The sequence below is a fragment of the Kogia breviceps genome, chromosome 17, assembly GCF_026419965.1.
Source record: "Kogia breviceps isolate mKogBre1 chromosome 17, mKogBre1 haplotype 1, whole genome shotgun sequence".
Classification (NCBI taxonomy): Eukaryota; Metazoa; Chordata; class Mammalia; order Artiodactyla; family Physeteridae; genus Kogia; species Kogia breviceps.
Genome location: NC_081326.1, coordinates 77,307,361 through 77,324,905, shown reverse-complemented (window position 1 = coordinate 77,324,905; position 17,545 = coordinate 77,307,361). Strand labels below are relative to the sequence as shown.

General features: G+C 60.3%; 2 protein-coding genes across 35 annotated transcripts in view; one reads left to right on the top strand and one right to left on the bottom strand.

Moving 5' to 3' along the window:
- Positions 1-2,048, top strand: part of CPSF1 (cleavage and polyadenylation specific factor 1) — a 14,858-nt gene extending 12,810 nt beyond the window's left edge. For all 4 annotated transcript variants that reach the window (XM_059043215.2, XM_067017662.1, XM_059043216.2 and 1 more), the window contains 10 exons: positions 70-154; positions 222-363; positions 450-602; positions 676-852; positions 938-1,004; positions 1,086-1,133; positions 1,219-1,374; positions 1,454-1,583; positions 1,669-1,807; positions 1,930-2,048. In XM_059043215.2, the coding sequence (XP_058899198.1) occupies positions 70-154; positions 222-363; positions 450-602; positions 676-852; positions 938-1,004; positions 1,086-1,133; positions 1,219-1,374; positions 1,454-1,583; positions 1,669-1,807; positions 1,930-1,977 (1,145 nt within the window). In that variant the 3' untranslated portion in view covers positions 1,978-2,048. The remainder of the gene's footprint in view (positions 1-69; positions 155-221; positions 364-449; positions 603-675; positions 853-937; positions 1,005-1,085; positions 1,134-1,218; positions 1,375-1,453; positions 1,584-1,668; positions 1,808-1,929) is intronic.
- ADCK5 (aarF domain containing kinase 5) lies at positions 2,036-17,545 on the bottom strand. 31 transcript variants are annotated; one of them, XM_059043276.2, is made up of 15 exons: positions 17,428-17,513; positions 10,402-10,508; positions 9,790-9,939; positions 4,550-4,625; positions 4,232-4,432; positions 3,997-4,137; positions 3,805-3,918; positions 3,594-3,725; positions 3,442-3,525; positions 3,278-3,359; positions 3,120-3,198; positions 2,937-3,028; positions 2,623-2,875; positions 2,391-2,507; positions 2,036-2,296 (listed from the first exon to the last, which is right to left on the bottom strand). In XM_059043276.2, the coding sequence occupies exons 1-15, from the start codon at positions 17,437-17,439 to the stop codon at positions 2,191-2,193; spliced, it is 1,746 nt and encodes a 581-aa protein (XP_058899259.1). In that variant the 5' UTR covers positions 17,440-17,513; the 3' UTR covers positions 2,036-2,190. The 31 variants fall into 31 exon arrangements, with proteins under 31 accessions (XP_058899259.1, XP_066873818.1, XP_066873821.1 ...); XM_067017717.1 differs by having other exon boundaries at positions 2,623-2,885; positions 17,428-17,507; XM_067017720.1 differs by having other exon boundaries at positions 2,623-2,855; positions 17,428-17,507.

Here is a 17,545-nt window from a genome sequence, read left to right as displayed (position 1 = left end):
GCGAAGTGCCCCAGGTTGGGCCCATTCTCGGGGCCACCCTCCCTGACTGTCACCCCTTTGCCCGTGCAGATGACCGTTACATCCACCCTCAGCAGGAGGCCTTCTCCATCCAGCTCATCTCCCCGGTCAGCTGGGAGGCCATCCCCAATGCCAGGTGAGGCTGGGCCCAGGTCAGGGCTGGTGGCTCGCCTGGGCTGGTGTCCTGACTTGGGCTGATGCAGGATCGAGCTGGAGGAGTGGGAGCACGTGACCTGCATGAAGACGGTGTCACTGCGCAGCGAGGAAACCGTGTCGGGCCTCAAGGGCTACGTAGCCGCCGGGACCTGCCTCATGCAAGGGGAGGAGGTCACGTGCCGAGGGCGGGTGAGTGGCCGGCGGGGTGGGAGGCAGGCCGTGCCCAGCGGCCCACACGCAGCCCCTGTGAATCAGCCACCCGCCTTCCCTGGCAGATCCTGATCATGGACGTGATCGAGGTGGTGCCCGAGCCCGGCCAGCCCCTGACCAAGAACAAGTTCAAGGTCCTGTACGAGAAGGAGCAGAAGGGGCCCGTGACCGCCCTGTGCCACTGCAACGGCCACCTGGTGTCGGCCATCGGTCAGAAGGTGTGTGCCCCCCGACCCCCCAGCACCCACCGCCCACCGCCCACTGCTCACCTCCCACCCTCCCACCCCCCAGATCTTCCTGTGGAGCCTGCGGGCCAGCGAGCTGACAGGCATGGCCTTCATCGACACACAGCTCTACATCCACCAGATGATCAGCGTCAAGAACTTCATCCTGGCCGCCGACGTCATGAAGAGCATCTCGCTGCTGCGCTACCAGGAGGAGAGCAAGACGCTGAGCCTTGTGTCCCGGGTACCGAGGGGCTGGGCTGCACGGCAGGCGGGTGGGTGCTGCCCCAGGCCCACCCTGACGTCCGTCCCTTCCCTCGCGTCCTCAGGACGCCAAACCCCTGGAAGTGTACAGCGTGGACTTCATGGTGGACAATGCACAGCTGGGCTTCCTGGGTGAGCACGGGGGCTGGGGTCCCCGGGACGGGGCTGGGGCTGCGGCTGCTGCTGCGGCTGACTGTGGGCTCTGTTGCCTAGTGTCCGACCGTGACCGCAACCTCATGGTCTACATGTACCTGCCAGAAGGTGAGTGCTCCCCCCCCCCATCTCCTGGGCAGGGGGGTCGGGCCTGGGGCCGGGCAGGCAGTGACCTGAGGTCCCTCTGGCCCAGCCAAGGAGAGCTTCGGGGGCATGCGGCTGCTGCGCCGGGCAGACTTCCACGTGGGCGCCCATGTGAACACGTTCTGGAGGACCCCCTGCCGGGGGGCTGCTGAAGGACCCAGCAAGAAGTCCGTTGTGTGGGAGAACAAGCACATCACGTGGTTTGGTGAGTGCGGGGCGGACGGGGTTAAGGTGGCAGTGGGGTGTGGCGGGGGTCCATGGGGCTCACACCGTGTCCGCTTTAGCCACACTGGACGGTGGCATCGGCCTCCTGCTGCCCATGCAGGAGAAGACCTACCGGCGGCTGCTGATGCTGCAGAACGCACTGACCACCATGCTGCCCCACCACGCCGGCCTCAACCCGCGTGCCTTCCGGTGAGCCTGCCGCACCCCCCCCGCCCCCCTCTCCCACCACCCCACATCTGGCCCGACTCTTCACTGCCTCCATGCCTACCCCCAGGATGCTGCACGTGGACCGGCGCGTCCTACAGAATGCCGTGCGCAATGTCCTGGATGGGGAGCTGCTCAATCGCTACCTGTACCTGAGCACCATGGAGCGCGGGGAGCTGGCCAAGAAGATCGGCACCACGCCCGACATCGTGAGCCACCCTGCCCCTCCACGTGCCCCCAGCCACCGCCCCCCCAGCCCTGCCCCTCCACGTGGCCCCCAGCCGCCGCCCCTCCAGCCCTGCCCCCTGCCCTCACCTGCCTCTCCCCACAGATCCTAGACGACCTGCTGGAGACGGACAGAGTCACTGCCCACTTCTAGACCCCTGGATACCGCCACTGCCCCCACCCCTCTCTTGTACAAAACACGAGGAAAAACATTTGATTTGAGAAGAGCGTGTGGTCATTGCAGGCCCAACTCTAGGCCACAGTCACTCCAGCGCCCCCAGCTCTTTCTGAGGCATCTGTGCTTTGGCCCTGGCCGGCCCCTCAGCCTGCGGTGGGGCGAGCTCTCTGGTCCTCCTGCGGGGGCTCCCTAGGTCTCCAGGTACTCGTACAGCTCCTTGGTCTTGGGCATGAGGCCCAGGTGGACCAGGACTCGGACCAGGAGGGCAGTGATCCGCATCGACAGGGTCTCCAGCCTGGGGTGGGGGAGTCAAGGGGTCGCAGGTGGGCGGGGGCGGGGGGGAGGGGGGACCTGGCTACCCACCCTTCGGACCCCGCGCGCCTGCTTACCTCAGGGCCACTTCAAACTTGAACGACTCCCAGATAACCCTGATGTGGCGCAGGAGGCTGGCACCATAGACGTTCTGGTACCTTGCGCCCGCCAGGCGGCTCCAGCCCCGGACTGCGCTGCACAGAGACCACCCGACCGACAGGCGCGGTCAGCCCAGCCTCTTGGCCCCGCCCCTCAGGTCCCGGCCCCGCCCTCCTGCTGCGCGTGCGCGTGCGGGGGTGGGGGTTGTACCTCTTGGCCATGAGGAAGTAGCGGTCCACTGGGGCGCCCAGGGCGGTGTTGATGGCGCGCACGGTGTTGAGGTTGCGCAGCACGAGCAGCATGGACCGCGGCAGGGCCTTGAGCACGGCCATGACCTCCTCGAAGTGCTCCCGCGCCATGTCCTGCATGTAGGCTGCCTCCTCCCGGCTCAGCAGGTGTGAGCGCCACAGCTGCCCCAGGCGCACAGGCCGCTGCATGAGCACCTCGGAGAACAGGAAGTAGTCTGGGGGGGCCTGAGCCAGGGCTGCGCGCCTTCCCCGCCTCACACCCACCCCCGGCCTCACCTTGCACCCCGAGCTCAGCTGCGTGCGCCTTCATGGCAGCCTCGTCCCTCAGAATGATGGCCCGCCACAGCTGGCACAGGGCTGACCGATCCCTGGGGGGCCCAGCAATGAGCAGGGGGCGGCGGGGGGAGGCCGGCCGGCAGGGTGGGGTGTGCCCACCCAGCCCCCGCACCCCCAGCTTACTTCTCATCCAGGAACTGGTACAGTCCATGGTCCAGCAGCACCAGCTGTCCCTTCCCATCAGGGCCTTTCCGCACCAGAACTAGGGACAGGGCGTGCCGTCTCACACCGCCTCACCCTGACCCCAGACCCGACTCCCACCCCCTCAAGCCTTTTCCTACCATTGCCAGGGTGGGGGTCAGAGTGGATGAAGCCTGTGTAAAATATTTGCTCGGCAAAGACCTTGATCAGTTTCTCTGCTATCTGGGGAGAGGACAGGCCACAGGCCATCATTCTGGACCCACGGCACACGTACCCTCCCCCGCCCCGGGCACACAGCACTCACATCCCGCACCGCCAGCCCCATGGTCTTGATGGCCTCCACGTCGTTGACCTTGCAGCCCTCACAGAATTCCGCTGTCAGCACGCGCTGGGAGAGAACAGGCGCCTCAGCTCGGCAGGCCTGCACACCCCCGCCCAGGAGGGGACCCAGCCCACCTTGCTGCACACGTCCCAGTGTACGCGTGGCACCACAACATAGCGGAAGTGCTGCAGCTCCCGTGCACAGCGCTCGGCATTGCGGCCCTCGTTCTCAAAGTCCAGCTCCTGGGCCAGGGTCCCCTTCAGGTCCTGGGGGCCACATGGGCAGCTGGAGGTCCAGGTCAGGAGGCGGCCCACCCCCGGCCCCTTCGGGCCCCCCCGTAGTTACCTGGAGGACCCAGCTGAAGCCGAAGCTGGGGTGCATGAGCTCAACAAGCTGCAGCAGGAGCTCCAGAGTGTGGATGTCGCCGTCGAAGCGGTCCCGCAGGTCGATGTACTGCACCTGCACGGGAGGCTGCAGGGAGGACTGGCCACCGGCGCCCGGGTGCCCCCAGCGGCGCCCTACGGGGGCCCCGCGTACCTTCACGGCCACCACGGAGCCATCATGCAGCCTGGCGCGGTGCACCTGGGCCAGGCTCGCCGCCGCGATGGGCTGGTAGTCAAACTCCTGGAAGAGCTCGTGGGGCGGGGCCCGGAAGTCTTCGAGGAACAACTCGTCCACCTGGCAGGACAGGGGGGTGGGGTGGGGTGGGGAGCATGGCTCGGAGCAGCATGCAGCTGCTCCTTGCCTCCGCGCTCCCACGAGAAGGGCTCACCTCCCGGAAGCCCCGCGTGAGAGCCCTGTCCTCCAGCACCCGCAGTGTCTTGATGTACTCGGGGGGCAGCAGGTGGTTGAAGGAGCACAGCCCCTGGCCCAGCTTCACGTAGAGGCCCCCGTTGCTGATGGCCCCAGCCACCAGGGCGTCGGCCGCCCGCTGGTGACATGCAGACATCACCTCCAAGTACCCCGGGCTGTTCTGACCACAGGTATAGAGGGAAGGGATGGGGGTGGGTGGGCACCTCCACCTGGGCACCCCCATCCCCGCAGGCCGCAGGCCAGGCCCAGCCAGGCCAGGACGCAGGAACAAACAAACCTCCTCCACCCCTCGCAGGACGACATTTGTGCACCACCAGTAGTCCAGGGAGATCTGCAGGCCGACCCTCAAAGACCTGTGGGCAGAGGCTGCCCTCAGCCCCAGCGGGCACTCGCCTCAGATCCCCGCCAGCACCCCGGACCGCTGTGAGCACCTGGCAGGGCTGCTGGGCTCTCGGGACTGCATGGCCAGCAGGTCAGTCTCAGCCGCTGGGCTGCGGACTGGGCAGCCTGCATCCACACCACCCCTCAGCCCCTGAATGTGCACCCCGGGGTGCCTGGGACAGGAATGGGGGCCTTGGGCCCTAACAAGCAGGCGTGCTCTTTTCATTCTTTGATAACACTTGTTACACAAGGAAATCCATCCACCAGCTGCAATGGCTGCTCCGTCTGTGGACATGCCCTCACTCAGGCCCCCCTGCACCACTGGTCCTGTCTCCTCTGCACTCCGACTGGAGTGGACAGGAGTCCCAGGGGCTCAAACCCCAGAGCTGGGGCCTGCTCTCCCGGCTGAGGGCACGGCCCCGGGCAGTCCCGCAGGCCCAGGCCTTCCGGTGTGGGCAGGGGTCCTCGCTCACTCCCACGCCCCAGGCTGTGGACAAGGCAGCCGTGGGTCTGGAGAGGGGAGGATCCAGGACCAGAATCCAGGCCTCGAGTGCCACAGACCCCAGCCCCTCAAACCATCACGAGCAGGGTGTGGGGCTCCTGCTTCTCGGGGCCCCTGTGCAGGCCGAGCCTCCGCCCGCCCCAGCATGTCCTGTTCCAGCCCCTCCACCACAAGGGGCCAGGATGAAAAGGTAGGAAGGAAGAGGCTGCCAGACCCTGCACAGGCTCCTGCCCTCCCAGCAGCTGTGGAGACCAGTGTGTTAGAGCAGTGAGGTCAGCCCAGACTGAGTGCCACGAACTGGGTCTGTCCCACCCACCCCAGCCTGACACAGGAAGCAAACAGGGCTGTCTGTGAGGCGGGGTGAGCAAGGAGACAGGATCTGTCTGAGCTTCCCGAGACCGGAAGAGGAGCCGCCCTCCTTCCTGAATGATCGTCCAAAAGCTAATGCAAGGTCTGCACAGGGGTGAGGGTAGGGGTGCAGGTGAGGGCAGTGGGGTGATGGCTATACTTGGGGTGGCCTAGCGAATAAGTCAGTAAATTAGGGACAAGGGGAACCGGACTTCTCCCAGTTGGAGAAGGAGTTACAGACACAGAAAGGGAGAAAACCAGAATGACCCGTGTGGGAAACGGAACAGCGGGTTTGCCGTCGATGGCTGGCTACAGAAGCAAACATATGGCCCTGGGCGTGTGTGTTCACAGCCACACATGCACACGTGCCCGCAGCCCTTGTCCACGGAAGAGCCTGAGGCAGACAGCCCAGAGTGGCGAGCACACCGGCATCCTCACCGTGGCCCCTGAGCCCCTGCTCCATCCCGAAGAACCATAGGGAGACTGGCTGCTTCCAAGGCTGAGCCTGGAGTGACTGTGCTGCCAGCAGGAGTAAAATGTTCAAAGGACGGAGGGCGTTGGAAGGGTTCCGAGATGCTACTGATAAGAGCCAGACTCACCAGCTCTGCTGTACGTTTGAAACAATTTACAGTCAGATGCTGGAGATTAAAAGAGAAGGGTCAGGGGCTTCCCTGGTGGCTCAGCGCTTAAGAATCCGCCAGCCAATGCAGGGGACACAGGTTTGAGCCCTGGTCTGGGAAGATCCCACATGCCGCGGAGCAACTAAGCCTGCGCGCCACAACTACTGAGCCTGCGCTCTAGAGCCCGCGAGCCACAACTACTGAGCCTGCGTGCTGCAACTACTGAACCCATGCACCTAGAGCCCGTGCTCTGCGACAAGAGAAGCCACTGCAAGGAGAAGCCCGCACAGTGCAACGAAGAGTAGCCCCCGCTCGCCGCAACTATAGAAAAGCCCGCGCACAGCAACGAAGACCCAACGCAGCCAAAAATAAATAATTTTTTAAAAAAAGAGAAAAGGGAGAAGGGTGCGGGGGACTTCCCTGGTGCTGCAGCGGTTAAGATTCCGTGCTCCCAATGCAGAAGGCCCAGGTTCCATCCCTGGTCAGGGAACTAGATCCCGCGTGCATGCCACAGCTAAGAGTCTGCGTGCCGCAACTAAAGATCCTGTGTGCTGCAACTAAGACCCGGTGCAGCCTAAATAAATAAATATTTTTTTTAAAAAAAGTGAGAGAAGGGTCCTAAAAGCCAGGTGGAGGGGCTCCTCCTATGAGCCAAACCCAGTCTCAGCGATAACACAGCACTGACGCTGAGTGAGACCAGCCCTCGGAGTAAAATGTCCCCATCCAGACTGACGCAAGCAAGAGGAATGAACACGTGGGAGGACAGAGTTTTCCCTTATGGTGGAACACAAGCCCTCAGGGTGGATAGGGTGCATGGGACGGCTGAGCCGGTAGGAATAAGTTCACCCGAGAAGTACCGGGGGCGCTAAGCTAGCGACGGAGGGGCGAGGGGCACAGGCACCCACATCAAAGGACAGAAGGGAAGCAAAGGGCGAAACAATGGGACAAACTGGGAGTAAACATCAGACAAACCCACATCAGGGCTCGGCAAAATTGTTCTTGAAAACGTTATACAATAAATACTTTGGGTCTTAGGGGCAGCCTCAGGAGGGTGAGGGGGGTGTGGCTGCCGCTCCAAGGAGCTCTATTTATAGAACAGGCAGCACCTCTGACCCTTGTATTTGGCACAGGGCCAGAGTTTGCTGACCCCTGTTGTACAATATTATGGCCTATCTGCCCACAACTATGTCAAGGTCACCATGTGATGAAGAATTAACGTTACCCAGCTCCTGGGAGGTGCCTCTAAACCCGTGAGATTTCCTGAGTGATGGCAGCATCTGAGCCACATAACAGCCTTGACGGTTCACACCAGTGAGGGGCTCTGCCAGCCAGAAAGGACAACCACGGGGTTAGAGTTCGGGGTCTTCAATCAATCAGGGCTATGAGATGAAACTCTGGACACCAAAGCTTGGGGGTGACCCACGTGTCCTGTCACAGGGCGATGAGAGGCGGGGGATGTGTCTGAGGACATGGAAGTTCTGAGGCTACGACCCTCCCAGACCTCACCTCACCCTGGGCATCTCTTCCTTTTGCTGATTCGACTTTATATTTCTGCTAAAATAACGCCATAATCATAAATACAGTATTTCCTGACTTGTCCTAGGGAACTATTGAAACTGAGGGAGTCTGTGGGGACCCCCCAATTTGTAGCCAGTGGTTTGAGGTGAGGTAACCCATGGGGACGCTGGAACCTGCAGCTGGTGTCAGATGCCCTGGGCAAGCAGGGGTCTGGGGGGCCATGCCCTGACCTCGAGTTTAGCCATGAGAGCTGAGGAGACAGTGAGGACTCTTCCACACTGGAGACTAGACATGGGCCCAGGTGGGATCCTTGTGCTGAAAAGGTGGCTGCTGGGGCACCTGGTAACACAGGGTCTGAGGGTTAGAGGGTCACAGTGTATCAGTTTCCCGATTGTGGCTGTGGAGAATGTCCCTGTTTAGGAAATAACTCAAGGTTTCAGGGGTAATGGGGCACGTTGACAACTTATTTGTCAATGTTTCAAAAAGAAAAAAGTTTTTTTATGTTATCAGTCCAACTGCTTTGGACATTTGAAATTGTGTCCAAAAAAGGCCCACAGGATTTTTAAAAGTTAAACTTAAGTAAGGGGTGGGGGGCAGAAATGGACCCCGATGCCACCCTCCACCACCCCAGCCCCTGCGAGTGAGCCTGGGCGCATGCGGTACGTTCTGGTCTCCCCTCCCACAGCAGGATGAGCCCCGCTGCCCTTGGGCGAGCTGGTCCTGAATTACTCACCACCCACGCTCCTTCCTTGGGCTCCTGCACGTACATTGCCCTGTTACCCAGGACGCGCTGTGGGCCCCAAGGTCTCCAGAGGCCCCGTGGTCACCCGGCGCCCAGCCAGGGATGCTCCGTCAGGCCTGCCTGTCCTGGCAACTGTTAGGGCTGAGAGCCGACAAGATCGCACAGATTGTTGGGAAAGTAGTTCTAGCTCAGCCTTTGAAAGCAAGCTGTGAAAATACCCTTTTCAGGAGGGAAATGGAGAAGGCAGGGGTATACCGAGTCTGCCACGGGATATCTAATTCTGGGAAACAGCAGCATGTATGCAGCAGAAGGTGAGATGGCCCAGACCTGCTCAGTGTGATCTGCAGAACCAGGCTGCCTGGGGACAGTCCCCACCGGTCCTGTGCGGTCCCTCATGGTGGAAAGCCACAGGAGAGCCAACCCCAGCCTCTGCCCTCATCAATCTCTAGGCTGTGGAGACTGGGAAACCCTGCAGGACACAGAGGCCACTGCCTAGAACCTGCCCAGGAGGGCAACTAGGAGCTCCAGGCAAACCCATCAAACAACCATCCTGGAAGATGGCGTGGGTGCAGCCACTGCCAGCGAGCTGAGGACAGAACGCCTTGTTTCATCCTAAAGATGGAATGAGGTAAAGCGTTTGGCCATCTGCCCACCTACGGCTGCCACTGGGGTAAATTTCAACACAGCTTCAGCCAAGTGCCCCAAGTCCTTGGCATCCTGAGCCTGCCCGAGGAAACCGACCCAGGCTCCCAAAGGGCAGCAGGAGCTCAGAGCTGGCCGAGCAGGACACCTGCAGCGGCCTCCTCAACCACGGTCTCATGTGAGCCCCCTCCCAGGCAGTCGTGCACCCCCAGTCCAACCATGGGTTTGGGTAAGCTGAAGTTTCACTCGATGCCAAGAGCTGGCTCTCAAGACCCTGTGGCTGTAGGAATTCCTGGGTCTGACTGGAGCAGGAATGTCTGCCCAAGCTGCTCCAATGGGAAGACCGCCCCCCACCCCCAGAATCCTGCCCCGGGAGATACAGGAGTATGAGAGACCCTTCAGCTTAAGGCGCCCTGGATGCCAATGACCAACAAGGCCCGTCACTAGTCCAGGACACTAGCAGTGGAGACGAGAGGCCGTCCTCCCCTGTGAGCCCCACCCTCCGTCTGGATGCCAACTCTCCTTGGGGGTATTGGGGCAGCCCGAAGGGAGATGAGGCAGAGGCCTGCGGCGGGGTCTGTGGAGGCCGTGCCCAGCGTGGAAGGCGTGGGCCCCGAGGCGCTCGGCTGCCCCACCGGGCAGCACAAGCGATCCCTGGAAGGCAGCTTCAGAGTTCCCAGCAAGACCCCGCTGCCCCTCCCAGCCCCCGCACACCTGAGGACGGGACGCGGTGGGGAGGAGCTGCCACCTTGCCGGCCCCCTACCTGCTGAAGCGCCCGATGCCGTCCACCACGAGCCGCATCCGCCTCCTCTCCTGTGGCTCAGCCATGAGGTACCTCGTCCCGAGGAGCAGGGGCGCCCCCAGCACCGTGGCGGAGAGGGCCTTCTTCCACAGGGGCTGCGGTCTCGAGGGCCTGGAAGACGACAGGCGCATGGCCTGGATTACTTCCCATCGGCCCCGGCCCCCCAGGTCCAGCCCACGGCCGCTGCAGCCTCACCAGGACCTCGGCAGGCGGCACCGACTCCGACGCCTGTGTGATCACCGCCGTGCTCTCTGACCTCCGGGTCCGAGTCACCTCGCTTGAGCCCCCCAGACCCCAGACTCCAAGCGGGCTCCATCCTGCCCACTGCCCACTCAGCCCTCCAACCCCTTGCCCCCGCTCTTGCTCTGGCCCGCCCTCCCCGACTCTCTGAGCCCACAGCCCTGGCCAAGCCCGAGGCCAGGACCCTGGTGGTGGGGCAGCCGGCGCACCGCACATGGGGGCAGGCGCGTCCCGTCTTGCGGGTGGCGTACGGAGAAGGCACGGACCCCCGACAGAAGTCGCCCCTGCCTGATGAGGGGCACGTGCCCTGGAGGGTGCCCGTGGCCAACTCACCACCTTGCAGGCGGTGCCCCGAGGTTTCTCCTGAAGAAGGCAGTGGGGGACGGCCAGGGCTTCGGCCTGCCCCGCAGCAGGGCCGAGTGGAAGTGGCAGACCTGGGACTGCGAAGCGAGCAGAGGGCAGGGCGTTGGCGGAGGGAACACACCCCCTGGCCTTACACAGGCCGGGATCCCCCGACACGCCACTGAAAAGCGCCGGTGCTTCCGGGGCCCTCGTGCATCTGGCGCGGGGAGCCAGAGACTCCGCCAGGTTAAGAGCAAGGCTGAGGACCAAGCACCACGCGAGGGAAGGGAAGGCTACGTGCATCTGCACACGGGGCGTCCTCCTCAGAAGCCCCTCCACAGGCCACTGGAAATGCCCCTCGGTCCCTGCCCCTACCGCTCTGCTGGGCCCCGAGAGAACTCGTTTCCTATTTCCCGCTGCTGAGACCAGTGGCCTAGCAAGGAAGGGTCGAGAATGCTTCGCCACACGATCAGAAAGGAGGCAGAGGGCCTTGGGGTGGTGCCTGCTCTGAAAGCAAACGAGGGCACGAGGAAGCTGTGGCTTGCTGAGCCCCCAGCGGTCAGACCTGGAGGAGGGAGGGGAAGGCTGGAGGTGCCACAGCCAAGGGACAGGTAGAGAAGCAAAGTGCCAGGGAGGCAGGCCAACATGCTGCCCTGTCTCAGGGGCCACGGAAGAGACATCGCGGCTCTCCTATGTTCACTGGCAGCCTTGGTCTCCCAATCTTATTTGAATAAGACCTTAAAGAGTTCATCAACCACAGACTCCCCAACTCTAAATTCCCAGCTTTTAGGGAAAAAAAAGACTGTGCAAAGTAAGTCATAGCCCACAACACAGATGTTAACACTATTATTATGAACGTTATTATTATTATTATGGGCCAAATAGGGAACTAACTTTCCAATCTCTTTCTGGCCAAAGCACACAGCCCTGAAGACAATTTCAAGGATGCAAAACAACACAAAAGTCCAAGGAAAAGGTCCATGACCTACCGTCCCAAGAGGAGAACAGGACAGAAAGCTCTACTCCACACACAGCAAGTGCAGATCCTCAAGGAAAATCCCGCAAAGGCAAGAGAGGCAGCGGCGGGCGGACTCGGGCATGCAGAGCCCCAGGCCTTCTGTGCCAGAGGGCGGCCCAGCCTGCTGTCCACCCCGCTGCCCCCCTACCTGGCCCGCACGACCTGACCCGGCCTGGGGCATGGCACGCATGGCGGCTACAGGCTGTTACTGTAGTTACATAATATCCTTGTCTAGGGGATGCACATTGACGTATTTAGAGATTATGTGTCAAAATGTCTGTGACTTACTTTCAAATGATCCAACGACCACAAAATATATACTTTCAAATAGAAATAGATCCACTAGGCAAGATGTTAATAATGGGTAGATCTAGGTGGTGGCATCTGGATAATTAACTCTCCGAGACCACGCTGTCCGCTTGCCCCTATGTGTAAATGTTTTCGTGATCAAAGGCGCAGTGCATCTACTGGACTCTCAGAGTCCAGTCAGGAAGGTGGCATGTGGAAGGCGAGGTAGCTGGTGCAGGACAAGCAGACCTGGCACCTCGGGGAAGGGGTGCTCCTGGCATCGAGCGGGTAGAGGCCAGGGACACCACTCAACACCAGACACTGGAAGGCCCCGCCCCAGAGGCTCAAGTAGAACCTGGAGCCAGACTTCTGAGGCTGCAGTTGGAATCTGGGCTCCAGCACTTACCAGTCATGCGGTGTGGGTAAGTGCCTTCCCTCTGTGCCTCAGTTTCCCTGTCTGTAAGGTGGGGACTGCTGTACTGCTGAAGTGAGGGTGAGTGAGCTGACATCTGCAAAGCCCTCGAGCAATGCCCAGCCCCGTGTGCAGGGCAGGCGGAGGCACACGCTCAAGCTACCTGCCGCTAGGCCCTCCTCACTGCACTAAGCTGCCTGCTGGCCCCCAGTGCCCTCCCCCTCCCCCCAACAGCCCTGCCCCCTTGCTCTGCAGACCACCCCACCTAACACGACGGACGTATTTGCTGGGTTGAACTAAACTATTTATATTTTATTTATGTATTTGGTTGCACCAGGTCTTAGTTGTGGCAAGTGGGTTCCTTAGTTGCAGCTCCAGGGCTCCTTAGTTGTGGCATGCATGTGGGAACTAGTTCCCTGACCAGGGATCAAACCCAGGCCCCCTGCATTCGGAGAGCGGAGTCTTATTCACTGCTCCACCAGGGAAGTCCAACTATTTATACTGAAAGATCGTCAGCTGCCCCCTGCTTTTTCAGAAGGAAAAAAGTTTGTTTAGCCCAGAAGAGAGACTACAGATCCTCCTCGACTTATGATGGGGTGAGGGTTAGGGTTAAACCCATTGTAAGTTGAGAATATCATAAGTCAAAAATGCACTTAATACACTGAACCTAACGAACGTCACAGCTGAGACTGGCCTTCCTGAAATGCGCTCACAACACTCACATTAGCCTACAAGTGGGCGAAACCATCTAGCACAAAGCCTGTTTGACACGAAAATGTGGACTATCTCATGTAATTGATTGAAAGTGACTACAGAACGGCTGTCAGGGCACCGCTGTGCACCCTCATGACCTCGGGGCTGCTGGGGAGCTGCGGCTGCCGCTGCCCAGCCTCAGGAGAGTATCCACCCTGCATCTCTGGTCCAGGAAGAGATCAAAATTCGAAGCATGGTTTCTACTGAATGTGTATCACTTTTGCAGCATCATGAAGTTGAAAAATCGTAAGTCAAACCATCATGAGTCAGGGACCAACTTACGAAAAGCCTGGAGTAGATTATATACAGATATGAAGAAATGCTCAGCTACTGGAGTGGACCTCACTGCCAAGTCCCACGGGGACTGCACCCCGAGACAGAGAAGGAAAATGGCCAAAGCTGACTGATAATGATTACATTCAGAAAGAAAGAAAAGACAGATCCACGAGTTATTCTAGCCAATGTGCCAACGACCTGGAAGGGCAGAGTCAAGAGGCTGCGGGCGCCAACGCTGAGGTGAGGGCTGGCGGCAGGGGCTGTCACACCCAGAGCCCGGGCACAGCTGCCCCAAGACCACGGCTGAACCCAGCATCACACCTCCTCCCCCAGAGGCCCCACACGCGTGGTCCGCGTATGTCTGACTTAGAAGCAGCAGAAGACTGTGGGCGAGGAGGGCGCCCCTGAGAGTGGGCTCATCCTCCAAGCCCTGCCACCTGGGGAAGGACCAGAGTCCATCAGGGAGACTCTGAGGGGCACACGATGAGGACACCCCAGAGGAGAAGTGTGTGCAGCCCCAGCCGGTTTTCTGGTGACCCCAGTGGAATGGCACAGAACGGCGTACAGACGGCACAGAACTCAGCAGCCTCGTGCTGACAAGGTGCCGTGGAGTGGGGCAGAGCCCACGAAGGCCGAGTGCTGCGCTGCAGCAACACAGGCCCAGCCTGCCCGTCTCACCAGCCTTTACCCTCTGCCTGGGGACGACTCCCCACTGACACCTTGCCAGGCTGGAAAGGTGAAACACGGTAGAAATAAAGTGCCTCGCTCAGGGTCTGGAACCTAACAGGGGTTCAACAAAAGGTGGGCATTTCTGACGGTGGGACTTTCATACATATTTCCTCACATGGTCCACAGCAGAAACGCCTGGCGAATCTGGGGGTGGAGCCCAAGTCAAACCTCTGCCCCAGTCGTCACCCTTTCCTTCCCCAGGTGGCAGGTCCTGACAGCTACAGGGTGGCGCACACTGTCCCCCTGAGCCATTAGTAGGAAGGGTCTGGTGAGGAGAAGTCAAGTCACCTAACTGACAAATAAGTCTACACGTCATGATCATATTAAAACATACAGTTCTTTTACAAGAGGATGCTGAACCTGGATCATTTAAGGCACGAGGCCCCAGCTGCGCCCGCGGCCTCCTAACCACGACCCACCACCAGCAGGGGCTCTGGTAGGGAAGCTGAGGACCAGAGTCCACAGCCTCTGAACACACGGCCAATGCAGAGGGGCGCGGCCAGAAAAGTAACCGCCTCTGACCACAGTCCCCGTAACAGTTTTCTGTTGTTTTCTGAGGAGCCGCCACTGCAGCAGGAGCTCTGGCTGCAGCTCATCATTCCCAGCACTGACTCCTCTCACTCTCCTGGGATAAACATCCCTCGGGCGGACCCCGGAGAGCCGCGCAGAGCCCGGCCCAGGCCTGCTCCTCAGGCTGCCCTTCCGCCTAGACGGCCCCTCCCCCGCCCTGATTCACCACAGTTACCCCCCCCCATCCCTCTCCCACTGTCCTTATCACACAGGACTGTGCCTGGTAGTTTGCAGTCTTTCTCCCCACCAGCCTGAGGCGGGCCCACCAGTCAATCATCTCTGTACTTCGACCAGCCCTGTGCTTTCTAAGATAAAGCAGAAACTCCATGAATGCTCGCTGAATTAAGATAAACGGTGAATGAGCAAGAACCCCACGTGGCCCAAGCGAGGATGTCACTGAGCAACAGGGCAAAGGCCACGGTCAGGCGAGAGACAGCCCCAGCCCCGACCGCAGCCTGGCCCTGGGCCGGCCTCCCAGGATGAGGCCTCCTGCTGACGACGCCAGAGCACCCACAGGGCCCCCAGTGTGCCTGGCTCATTCCAGCTGGGATGCCCAGTGACTCCCCGAATGTCTCCATCACAGAGGAGACATCCCTGAAGCCCAACGAGGTCATGTAGCTATAAATGTGGGGCAGAGCCCGCAACCAGACCTTCCCAGAACCAGTCCAGCACAATTTCCACCACATCACATGTAACCCAAACCACACCCAGAGCTCAGGCACCAGAGCGTGGCAGGAAACCTGTATAGAGAGGGCTTTGGGTCCCCAGGACACGCTCCCACACACCATGCCTTCTCACCAGGAAGACGACGCACACGGCTTTCCTGGGCCCGTCCTGGCTTACATGGGTTGTCCCAGCACCCCTCTCACTCCAAAGCCTCCCAGTTGGGACAAGATGAGATGGGCCTCCTCTACCCCAGCCTCTAGTACTTTCTTAAGAGTGCCTGCACAGTCTGTCAGCAGAAATAGAGTGCTCATCTGGAACTCAGCTAACAATCTGCAAAGTGCAAAAAGAGCTTGAGTAGGGGCTTCCCTGATGGCGCAGTGGTTAAGAGTCCGCCTGCCGATGCAGGGGACACGGGTTCGTGCCCTGGTCCGGGAAGATCCCACATGCCGCGGAACGGCTGGGCCCGTGAGCCATGGCCGCTGGGGCTGCGCGTCCGGAGCCTGTGCTTCGCAACGGGAGAGGCCACAACAGTGAGAGGCCCGCGTACCGCAAAAAAAAAAAAAAAAAAAAAAAAAAAAGAGCTTGAGTAGTAACACATATAGATACTACAACCTTCACAAACCTTGTGTGTACTTGAACACAGCACTCATGTTTTATGCACAAGCTGAACTGTCTGTTTTTCTAATACCCTATTGATTAGAAGGAAGGTGAAAGGTCACTGCAGGATAAACCAGCCCCCAGCGGCAAGAAGCAACTGCTGAGTCTCACGAGGCCTGAAACAGAGAAACTACAAAGAGGTGACAAGAACGTGGGCAGTTTAATGGTGAGGTCAACAGCCCTACGCCCGTACCAGGAGAGGAAACCAAAGCACAGAAACGTTCTCGTGGTTAGGAAGAGAGAGATGGGAGTCTGGGCCCAGAAGAGGGAGTGGAGATAACCATGAATGCCCTGTCCTTTTCTTTCCCAAGGGTCTGTGACCCTCTCAACACCAGTCAGGACTCAGAAGGCTACTGGTCATGAGCGTCTCCTCGTCAGGGGCTAAAGCCTCCTCGTCAGGGGCTAAAGCCTCCTCGTCAGGGGCTAAAGCTGCCTGGAGGATTGAGTGACCTGACTGTGTGAAGCAGCTTTATAAACTATAAAAAGATAAATAAACTATAAAAGACCAACTCAGTGTCTCTCTGCCTGACTCTCAGACTGCTTCACCATCTCAGCCCATAAAACACCCCTATGTAACGGAGCTGTTCACTGCAAAAGCACAAAAGGTAATGGGCGTTTATTTGTATTAATACCTCAACCCACAAGGCTAGGCTTATTAGAAAAAGACAAGGTCTACAGAAAATTCCAATTTGAAAACGCTGATGAGCCCCCCCTCAGTCTCTTCAGCTCTAAACCAACCGCAGGAGAAAAGAGCTAGATTCCTGGGGAGGGAGTGGCTAAGACCTGGGTCAATGACTGTGACACCCCGTTTGAAAGGTGCTAATCCAAACTGCAGAGACGCAATAAAACGGGGAGGCCCGACCAGGAAAAAAAACGGGAAGGTCAGCTGCCACGTTCAGGATCAAAAGAAGCGTGGGTCAGGAGGGCAGCCCAGGGCCAGGCAGAAGCCTAGGAAGGCCTGAGAGGAGGAGCTTTCGGAGACAGGGTGGGAGGAGGGGTGGCTCTGCACCGGGCTGGTGCAGCCGTCAGCCCACCTGCCGCCCCTCCCAGCCCCCAAAGTCCTCTGTCTCCCCAGAAGCAGGGGGGCAGCTGTCAGCCCAGGATGACCCAGGGACGGGGGGGTTGGTGACCAGGCGAAAAGGGTGCCCAAGGGAGCAGGTAAAAGGAGAGACGGGGGATCCGGTCTGGAATTCTGGCAGAGTCTGCAGCAGCGACGAGTCTAAGGGAGACGCGGGGCGGGAGGAGGGGTCAGGCGCTGGGCAGTCGCCTCGGGACAGTGTCTCCCTGGGGAGGGACGCCCGTGAGGGGACTAGAGGGTCATCCCTCGCGGGGTTGGAGAGGCTTTGGAGAGGCCGCCTCTGAGACAAGGCTCCACCACGGAGAACGTGCTTCTGAGAAGGGGAGTTGTGGGGTGCGTCGGGAAGGCAGCCTCTCCAGTGGGCCCCTAAGTGGCTCCCGGCATCTCCCCACAGGGCCTGGGGGCTGAAGTGGGGGGCCCGAAAGACAGGGCGCCTGAGGGCTGTGTGACGGGCTCCTTCTAGAGCCCTGAGGGTCCCTGCCGGGCGAGAGGAACTCTGGGGACAGGGTCTTGGGGCCCTGCGGGTCCCGGCCGGGCCGCGGGAGGGGCGCGGGCGCGCGGGGGGCTCACAGGTCTCCACATCTTCGGGGCCTCAGCTCCGCTCCCGCTAGCCGCACGCTGGCGTCGCCGGCCCAGCAGTCCCTGCGGGCAGGGTGCAGTGCGCACGCGCGCACCGCCCCAGTGGGCG

Excerpts from the sequence above, each read along its gene's own strand:
- ADCK5 (XM_059043275.2), bottom strand. Across the intron at positions 4,138-4,231 it reads TCACGCGGGGCTTCCGGGAG|GTGGACGAGTTGTTCCTCGA; the intron begins GTGAGCCCTTCT and ends CTGTCCTGCCAG. Across the intron at positions 2,297-2,390 it reads AAGTTTGAAGTGGCCCTGAG|GCTGGAGACCCTGTCGATGC; the intron begins GTAAGCAGGCGC and ends CCCCCACCCCAG.